Below are 9,800 nucleotides of genomic sequence, written 5' to 3'. Positions count from 1 at the left end.
TTTTGTTTATTTATAGAGATGGGTTTTCAACGTGTTGGTCAGGCTGGTCTCCAACTCCTGATCTCAAGTTGATCCGCCTGCCTCAGCGCCCCAAAGTGTTGGGATTACAGGCGTGAGCCACCGAGCCGGCCCGACTTTATCGTTTTGGTGATGTGGCAGGAGGACTTAGGACGGAGGTTTTGTCTCATGATGAGCTAAACAAGCAGACATCACCAAGTATTGATTTAAGAATGTCAAGAACTGAGGCCAGTGTGGTGGCTCACGCCTGTAATCCCAGCACTTTGGGAGGCAGAGGTGGGTGGATCACCTAAGGTCAGGAGTTCAAGGCCAGCCTGGCCAACATGGTGAAACTCTGTCTCTGCTAAAAATACAAAAATTAGCCGGGCGTGGTGGTGCACACCTGTAGTCCCAGCTACTCTAGCTGAGGCAGAGGAATCATCACTTGAACTGGGGAGGTGGAGGTTGCAGTGAGCTGAGATTTCGCCACTGCACTCTAGCCTGGTAACAGAGAGAGACTCCTCCCCCTCCCCCAAAAAAGTCAATCACTGCATTAGAGCACCAGGCATTTTTGGGATGCTATGTCACCGCTGGTTATGAATCCAGAGTGGTGGAGTCCACTCCACTGTGCAGCTGGTGTGAGCTACAGAGCCCTGGACCCACCTTGAAGGAAGCCCGGGCTTCCTCAGCCCCGCCTGGGCAGCAAGGCCTGGGGCAGGCTATGGGAGCTGTGGGATCAGGCTCCCAGTCAGCTGCACGGGGCAGATACACACCCCTGAGTGAGGCTGCTCTGAGACACTGTGGCATTAGCAGATGTCCCAGGGGGACCCATCCCTAACAGAGGTGGCCAGAGGTGAGGGAGTGTCTTCAGGGATTCTGCCTCGCTTACAGGGCCAGAAGACAAGTGGGATTTCCAAAGGCGTCAGCACAGGCCCAGGGTAGAGGACACCAGCAGGCAGCCAGCCTGGGGACAGAGGTTTGGGTGGAGGAGGGTGTGGGGACCCCAGGAGTGGGTGGAGGTTTAGGTGGGGGAGGATGTGGGGGCCCAGGTGTGGGTGGCCTTTGAGGCAGTCAGGTACGTGGAGGTTTAGGTGGAGGAGGATGTGGGGACCCGGGGTGGGTGGCCTGCGAGGCAGCCAGGTGTGTGGAGGCGTCTTCCCACGTGTCTTCGGAATGTCTCTGACTCACCTTTCTTGATGTCCCCAAAAAGGGCCAGCACCCGCACCGGCTGTCTCCTCCACACGGGCAGGGTTTCGAACATCTCAACGGGACTCTTCTATTTATTAAAACACCAAAACAGGACACTGTGCCGGCTATTTGGTTACAGAGCCCTTGCGTTACAATGAAAATGCTTCCCTGGATGAACGCTCACCCGAGATTCATCGGAGACGTACCTGCTGAAGCCCGACTGGGCCTGTCCTGACCCCCGTTACCCCGTGAAGCACCCACCCCCGCCCCAGCCTCGACCTCCCTCTCTGACCCCCAGCCGTCTCCAGCCAAGGGACAGTAGGTGTGGGTTTACTGATTTTTTTTTTTTTTTTGAGATGGAGTCTCGCTCTGTAGCCCAGGCTGGAGTGCTGTGGCACCATCTTGGCTCACTACAAACTCTGCCTCCCGGGTCCTGGTTCAAGCAATTCTCCTACGTCAGCCTCCCAAGTAGCTGGGATTACAGGCACGAGCCACCCAGCTAATTTTTGTATTTTTTAATAGAGACGGGGCTTCACCATGTTTGGGCAGTCTGGTTTTGAACTACTGACCTCATGGTCTGCCCGCCTCGGCCTCCAAAGTGCTGGGATTACAGGTGTGAGCCGCTGTACCCGGCGATTTTATTTTTAAACAGAATTGCTGTCACCCAGGCTGGAGTGCAGTAGTGTGATCTCGGCTCACCGCAACCTCCACTCCTGGGTACGAGCGATTCTCCTGCCTCAGCCTCCCAAGTAGCTGGGATCATAGGCATGCACCACCATGCCCAGCTAACTTTTGTATTTTTAGTAGAGAGCGTTTCACCATGTTGGCCAAACTGGTCTTGGTCACCCAGGCAGCTTCAAGAGAGGCTTGGAGAAGAGATTCCCGAGGTCAGAGCCACCGGGGGAGAGGTGAGCCTTGGGGGCAGGTGAGGCCCTGCAACTGCTCCGCCCCTGTCAACCAGCCGGTCCAGGAGGGCAGCTGGCTCTGACCTCACCTGCCCTGTTAAAGGGCCAGCCCCCCCAAGGCACAAAACTCGGGAGGCCTCGGCTTTCAGAGCTCTAGTCTCTATTCCTACAAAAATACCACCCCAGCTTCTTCTCCGAGAAAACATCGAATGTCAGATGACGCTGGTGCTGTGTTGGGGGGGACCTGGAGGCCCCAGAGGCCCTGGGATGGGGAACCGTGGAGGTTTCAGCAGTGGCATGGGGGCTGGGGTCGTGGCTGTGGACGGGGCCGGGGCTGAGGCCATGGAGCTTGAGGAGGGAAGGCTGAGGATAAGGAGTGAACACCTGTCACCAAGCTGGGCTGCCTGGTCAAGGACAGGAAGATCAAGTCCCCAGAGGAGATGTACCTCTTCTCCCTGCTCATCAAAGAATCTGAGATCATTGACTTTTCTCTGGGGGCCTCTCTCAAGGACACAGTTTTGAAGAAACTGTGTCTCAAAGACTGTGTCTCAAAGACACAGTCTTTGAGAGAGGTGCAGAAGCACACCCGCGCCGGCCAGCGCACCAGGTTCAAGGCCTTTGTTGCCATCAGGACTACACAATGGCCACATTCATGTGGGTGTTAAGTGCTCCAAGGAGGCGGCCACTGCCGTCCGTGGGGCCATCACCCTGGCCAAGCTCCCCATCGTCCCCGTGCACAGAGGCTACTGGGGGATGGGATCGGCAAGCCCCACACCGTCCCTTGCAGGTGACAGGCCACTGTGGATCTGTCTGGTGCACCTCATCCCCACTTCCGGGGGTACTGCCATTGTCTTGGCGCCTGTGCCCAAGAAGCTGCTTATGTTGGCTGGTATCATGACGGCTACACCTCAGCCAGGGGCTGCACTACCATCCTGGCAACTTCCCCAAGGCCACCTTTGATGCCATCTCTAAGACCTCTGCCTGACCCTCACCTCTGGAAGGATACTGTATTCACCAAGTCTCCCTAGTAGGAATTCACTGACCACCTCATCAGTGTGCACCAGAGTCTGCGTCCAGAGGACCCAGGCTCCAGCTGTGGCTACAACATCGTGTTTACATACAAGAAAATAAAGTTAATTAATCCTGAAAAAAAAATACCACCTCATCTGACCCTTTCCTTAGAATTGGGGCAGATTGAAGCCTGCTGGGCAGGAAGAGATGACTTCGCTCAACCTTCAGAATGTGAGCTGGAGGCCGGTGCAGTTTCACCTTAGCTCAGGGGTGCCTTGCTCCCCGCTGGCTGCCTCACTGAGAGCCACACCCCTTCTAGAGGAGCTTCCTGTGGGTGGTGGGCAAACTTAAACAGACTGGGGGGTGGGGTCAGGTGCATTGGCTCATGCCTGGCATGCCAGCACTTTGGGAGACTGAGTCAGGTGGATCATGAGGTTGGGAGTTCGAGACCAGCCTGGCCAACATGGCGAAACCGCGTCTCTACTAAAAGTACAAAATTAGCCGGGCATGGTGGCGCGTGCCTGTAAGTCCAGCTACTCAGGAGGCTGAGGCAGGAGAATCACTTGAACCTGGGAGGCTGAGGTTGTGGTGAGCCGAGATGGTGCCATTGTATTCCAGCCTGGGCAACAAGAGCAAAACTCTGTCTCAAAAAAGCCAAAAAACCAAAAAACAAAACCAGACCAGGGGACTTGGCACAGTAGAAATGGTTCTCTTGCAGCTCAGGAGGCCAAAGGTCTGAAGTCACAGCATGCTGGCCGGCAGAGGAGATGAGCCCGGCCTCTCCCCCAGCTCCTGGGGCTGCTGGCACCACGGCTGGTGGATGCCTCACTCCGGTCTCTGCCTCCATTACCACGTGGCTGTCTTCCCTGTCTCCACGCCCCAAATCTCTTATGGGGACACTAGTCGCAGCATTAGGGCCCACCCTAAGTCCGGAATGACCTCATTTCATGACCCTCAACTAAATCAATAGGGCAAAGGCCCTATTTCCAGATAAGATCTCAGGGGACACAGTTCCACCCTCTCAGCCTGGGCCCCTGGCTCCTCGGCTGGACTCTCAAGAAGGGCCCACATCTGGCTAGCATCGGCCAGGGCGTCTGCTCCTGGGGGCTGGACTTTGAGACATGCTGAGGACGTGCCAGCCACCCCCTCCTGGCCCTCTCCCACCTGCTACCAGAGCCTCGTTCCTAGGCTTGGAAGAAACAAAACTGCCATACCAAAGCCATTTACTCAAAGCCACCACTGAGTGGGAGCTGCTGTCAGAGGAACCCGGAAAGAGTGTTTGCTGTGAAGCCTGCAGCGGTGCTGCCCAGGCGCGCTGGCATTCCACGGTCCTGCCCCCCGCGGGCATTCCACGGTCCTGCCCCCCTAGGGCTCCTTACCGACTCCTGGTCGTAGAAGGCCTTGAGGTGGCTGCGCCACTTCTTCCGGCGCTGGAGCAGCCCGCTGCGGGAGAAGGGCAGGCACAGGAAGCACACCCAGTTGCTCATGGCGTGCACCTTCCCCGAGGTCCCGGGGCCGACCAGGATATCCACACACTCGAAGCAGTAGCATCTAGGGCCAGACAGAAAACCACAGCGGCGGACATGACAGCCCGCATGTGCCAAGGATGGCAGAGGTGGGCCTGAGCCTTGCTTCGGAGGGAAAAGTCGTGCTGGAGCTCACTCTGGGAAGGCCAGGTGGTAGACCTGGCAAGGGGGACACGGTCCTTCCTAGGGACGCAGAGTGACAGGAGCCAAGCCGGGTGCAGAGGACAGGGAGGTAGGCTCATAGGCAATGGGAGATCTCAAGGAACCCCCTAAGTCACCTGTCTGCCCCCAAACTCTGGAGCCTGAGGAAACAGCATAGGGACTCCCAGCAAAACCAGCTGGGGGGAGAGAACTTGAGGTGGGGGGAGCTGTAAAAACGAGGATGGCCCAGGACAGAGGGGACGGGCCGGCAGATGGAGCCGGGGCTGGGGGGTAATGGCTGAGGGCTGAACATGCCCCCCGTCACCCTGACTGACAGCCTGGGTGTGAGGTTTCCATGACTGCGCAGTACTGAGGCGATACCAATACTGGCATGAAAAATCGCAAGTGCCAGCTGCAGACACCCGACTCTCGTACGTCAGGGCTCTATGCCCAAGAGGAACACATCTCAGGCAGAAGCCGGAAGCTTCCAGGGAAATCATCCCTTTGGGAGGAAAAGCCACCCACACTCCAGAATGAGTAGCTGAAAGGATGGATGTGTCCTCAGCTCCTGGCAGTGGCTCCTTCACCCTTCACCCCCCCACCAAGCAGGGCCCTGGCCTCACCGGGTGCAATCGGGGTTTTCGCAGATGAGCAGCGTGCCCCCGGAGGAGCAGATGGAGCAGTAGGATTGGTATCCGTCATCGTCGTACAGGAAGAGGGCGTCCAGGAACTTGTCCTTGGGAGGAGCGAAGCAAGGCGGGCCTGTGTCCTCCCTGCTCTGAGGCCGTGAGGGAGTCACACCCAGCCTCCCTGCCTACCTTACACGGGGCGCACATCCCTCCCTCAAACAGAGGGTGCTGCGTGTGAACCTGGAAGCTTCCGCAGCAGAGGCAGATCTCTAAAGGAAACATTCAAAGTGCAGGGTGTTTTACGGTGATGTCAAATGCAGCAGAAGACTTAGGAATACATTCAGCCAAACAAGCGTGAGGCTTATACACTGAAAACTGCAAAACATGGTTAAAAGATATTAAGGAATACAAAAATTAGCCGGGCTGCTGGTGCGTGCCTGTAATCCCAGCTACTCAGGAGGCTGAGACAGGAGAATCATTTGAACCCAGGAGGCGGAGGCTGCAGTGAGCCCAGATTGCACCATTGCACTCCAGCCTGGGCAACAAGAGCAAAACTCCATCTCGAAAAAAGAAAGAAAGATGTTAAGGAAGACGGGCGTGGTGCCTCAAACCTATAATCCCAGCACTTTGGGAGGCTGAGGCGAGCGAGGTCAGGAGTTTGAGACCAGCCTGGCCAACATGGAGAAACCCTGTCTTTAAAAAAAAAAAAAGAAAGAAAGAAAGATGCTAAGGAAGATGGAACAAAATGGAAACCTATCCCATGTTCATGGATCAGAAGACTTAATATTGGCTGGGTGCAGCGGCTCACATCTGTAATCCCAGCACTTTGGGAGGTTGGGGTGGGCAGATCACCTGAGTTCAGGACTTCAAGACCAGCCTGGCCAACATGGAGAAACCTCGTTACTACTGAAAATACAAAAATTAGCTGGGCATGGTGACGGGTGCCTGTATTTCCCACTACTCGGGAGGCTGAGGCAGGAGAATCACTTTAACCTGGGAGACGGAGGTTGCAGTGAGCCAAGATCATGCCTCTGCACTCCAGCCTAGGGGACAGAGTGAGACTCTGTCTCAAAAAAAAAAAGACTTAATGTTGTTAAAAGAGCATGAGTCCCCAAATGGATTTGCAGACCCCTCCCTAATTCCCATCTGGCTTTTTGGCAGGAGTTGACAGTCTGATCCTAAATCCATTTGGAAATTCGAGGGCTCCAGAAAAGGCAAACGCACATGGAGACAAAGTCGAGGAGTGGCTGCCTAGAGCTACAGAGGGGAAACGGGAGCCGGGGTTCAGAGTGACCAGTACTAGATCGGGATTTTCTTCTGGGGGTGATGAAAATCTTCTAAAATTAGGTAGTGATGATGGTTGCTACCTCTGTAAATAAACTGAAATACTTCGAACTGTATGCTTTAAATGAAGCTTCAGGGGCCTTGGGAGGGGGAGAAGGGGTACAAGTGGCATAATGGGCCCTCTGGCTTCCCCGGGATCTCACTGTCTCTCAGGCTGGAGTGCTGTGGTGTTGGCATGGCTCACTGCAGCTTCCATGTCCCCAGCTCAGGCGATCCTCCCAACTCAGCCTCATGAGTAGCTGGGACTACGGGCTCATGTCACCATGCCTGGTTATTTTTTTCTTTTTTTATTGAGACAGAGTCTCACAACGTTGCCTAGGCTGGTCTCAAACTCCTGGGGCTCAAGTGATGCTCCCACCTTAGCCTCCCAAAGAGCTGGGATTAGAGGCATGAGCCACTGTGCCGGCCTCTTTCACCGGGCTGTGGGTAAGCGTGCAAACACTCCACTCACCTTCTATGTTCCGCTGGTTCACCTTGACTTCATATGCAATAAGCTCTGGAAAAGAAGATAAGAAGTAGCCCGTTTCCTTCCTCCTCTGATCTCTTCATTTAAATACAGCCAAGAAGGGAGCATCACTCGTTCATTGTCCGAAGTCACAGGAGCCTGAGCACCTCTCCCACCCCTCCCCCACACCTTATCTTGGTGTGTTAAATGCCTGGCCTGGGGGAAGGCTGTGGGTGGGGAACCTCCTGCCCTTGCTGGGGGTATCTGAAAAATGCATGAACATTCCAAAAACCTGGAACTCCAGACCTTTTCCAGGCCTGGGGGCCGAATCCTACGAGACCGATCCAATAAGCAGATGAGCCCTCACCTCTGCCTGTGGCCGCGGGAACGGGGCTTGAGAGCTCACTGGATCCCACCAAGATCACATCCATGCTGGGCTCGGCCTCCAGGTCCAGGGCTGGGGTGGCTGCCGCGCCGGGACACAGGACACGCAGACACAGAAGGGAGAAAGCCGTTGACACACCCCAGCACTGGAAGCAGCTTGTCAAGCAGACCCTGCCCCGCTCAGGCCACCTGCACCCCCAGTGACACCCACCTGCTCAACCAGGGACGAGGGGCAGGAAGGCCGAGGCCACTGCCAGCACTGAGAGGGGCTCGAGGGTCCCCTGTGGTGTGCACCCTGCCTGGCCCTGTCACCACCTGGAGGACGGGTGGTTCACTTCTCCCCAGAAAGGGGAGGGCAGGGGCCTCATGAGGAAGGGGGCCAAGGGCCGCTGCAGCCCCTGATGTCCTCTGGCCCGGCCTTCGACCCCCCAGGGACACCCATCCTCCAGCCTCCCAGTGTCCCCCACGCCAGCAGGGACCCCTGGGGATGGTCTTGGCCAGCCGCACCCTCAAAGGCAAGACAGCCAGGGAAAGGGAGAAAGAGACTCACCGATTTCACAGGGCTGCTGCCAGGGCTCCGGGTAGAGGCAGCAGGCGGGTTCAAGGTTACAGCCGTCCGGGTCTTCCAGGCGCCGGGTCCCAAGGGAGGAGCGGGCCATGGAACCAGGAATGGTGCAGGGAAAGAACCAGCTGGAAGGATCCGGGCCCACTAGGGACAGAGGGGGCCAGAAGGCTCCTGGCTGTGGGGGTGAAGAAACTGGGCGTGTCTGCGGGGGCGGGGAAGGGCGGGGGCGGAGCAGCCTTCAGGGCTGGAGTGGAGTGGGAGGGGCCCGGAGCTGGAGGGTCGCTGGGGTGGGGAGCTGGGAAGTTCGCGGTGGGGAGGGAACCCTCAGGTAGGGTAGGTTAAGCACTCAGCGGGGCTGGGGAATTGGGGTACAGAGAATGGGGCCCTTCGGGTGGAGTGAGGGGTGGGGTCTAGGGACCTCAGTGGGGGATGGGGCTCAGGGGAAGGGTGGAGATGGGAGGATTGGGGATGGGGCGGATGAGGGGTGTTTCAGTAGGGGGCGCCCTTGGTGGAGGGTGGGGTGGCTGTGGGGTTGGGACAGGGCACTCAGGGGTGGGCTTGGGAAGGTCACGCGGGTGGGCTTCAGGGCAAAGGTGGGAAAGGGATGAGGGTGGAGGTGCCCTGGGAGGCGGTGGGCAGGGGTGATGTGCGGGTGGGCGGAGGGGTGGAGGCGGGGCCGGTGGAGGTGTGGGTGGATGAGGCCCAAGTGGAGGTGCCCTGAGGGCAGGGTGGGCAGGTGGCTCATGGGGCTCAGGGAGCTGTGCCCAGGGATTAGGAAGGGAGTGGGGGTGGGGTGGATGGTGAGTTGGAGACGGGGCATTCAGGGGAGGTGGTCCTCTGGCAGGACGGGGGTGACGATAGGGTAGGGTGGGCGTTCAGGGGTGGGCTCAGTAGGGAAAGGAGCGGCGGGTGACAGCAGGAGTGGAGGTGTGATGAGGTTTCAATGGAGGTGGCCTTTGGGGCAGGACAGGGGTGCAAATGGGGTGGGGATGGGCCTTAGGAAGCTCAGGGTCAGTCAGGATGGGAGGGGTGGGGGTAGATGGTGAGGAGGAGATGGGGGTGTTCAGGAGCTTGGTGTTTGGGAGGGGCTTGGGAGCTCAGCCTGGAGCCCCAGGGATGGGGGCAGCTGTGGGGAGATAAACAAAGAGGGAAGGGTGGGGTAAGGGGTGTTGGGTGGGGAATGTCAGGGCAGGTGGGGGGTTAGGGGCTGGGAGGGGTAGGTTCAGAGTGGGGGATGGAAGGTGGGGCAGGAAAGGGTGCAGGAGGGCGGGGTGGGCAGAGGGGCACTGTGGGAGGTGTGGGTGGGTTGGAAGGGGGACTTTATTGGAGGGAAGTTGGGGGCTTCAGAGCAGAGGGCGGAGGACCGCTGGGCAGGGCTGGAGCCGCAGGACTATTATGGGGGCGGGGGACAGTGGGAGAAGACCTGTGGGCAGGAGGTGACGCCCTGGAAGTGTGGGCTGGGCCTGGTGACTTCCTCTTGCAAGTACCGCATGAAGGGTCACCACACAGGAGCAGCCTGATGGCCCTTCAGCTGCTGGCCCAGGAGCAGAGGCATCTCAGGGAGGCTCGCCAGCGGAGGCTGCCCAGTGCCTGAGGCCTCCTCCCAGGAGGACACTGAGGGGCTGTGACATTGTAATATCCTGTGTCTCCAGAATGGAGAGGGCG

The 9,800-nt window shown here is 57.8% G+C and overlaps 1 protein-coding gene across 1 annotated transcript in view; it reads right to left on the bottom strand.

Moving 5' to 3' along the window:
- The window catches only part of DNMT3L (DNA methyltransferase 3 like), a 19,570-nt gene extending 11,341 nt beyond the window's left edge, over nt 1-8,229 (bottom strand). The window contains exons 1-7 of the mRNA XM_017538653.2: nt 8,121-8,229; nt 7,554-7,652; nt 7,193-7,237; nt 5,587-5,666; nt 5,392-5,504; nt 4,481-4,652; nt 1,186-1,273 (exon numbers count right to left, since the gene is read on the bottom strand). Of these exons, the coding sequence (XP_017394142.1) occupies nt 1,186-1,273; nt 4,481-4,652; nt 5,392-5,504; nt 5,587-5,666; nt 7,193-7,237; nt 7,554-7,652; nt 8,121-8,229 (706 nt within the window). The remainder of the gene's footprint in view (nt 1-1,185; nt 1,274-4,480; nt 4,653-5,391; nt 5,505-5,586; nt 5,667-7,192; nt 7,238-7,553; nt 7,653-8,120) is intronic.
- Between the last annotated feature and the right edge of the window lie 1,571 nt (nt 8,230-9,800).

The sequence above is a fragment of the Cebus imitator genome, unplaced genomic scaffold (assembly GCF_001604975.1).
Source record: "Cebus imitator isolate Cc_AM_T3 unplaced genomic scaffold, Cebus_imitator-1.0 Scaffold112, whole genome shotgun sequence".
Taxonomy (NCBI): Eukaryota; Metazoa; Chordata; class Mammalia; order Primates; family Cebidae; genus Cebus; species Cebus imitator.
This window is presented reverse-complemented; position numbering and strand designations above follow the sequence as displayed.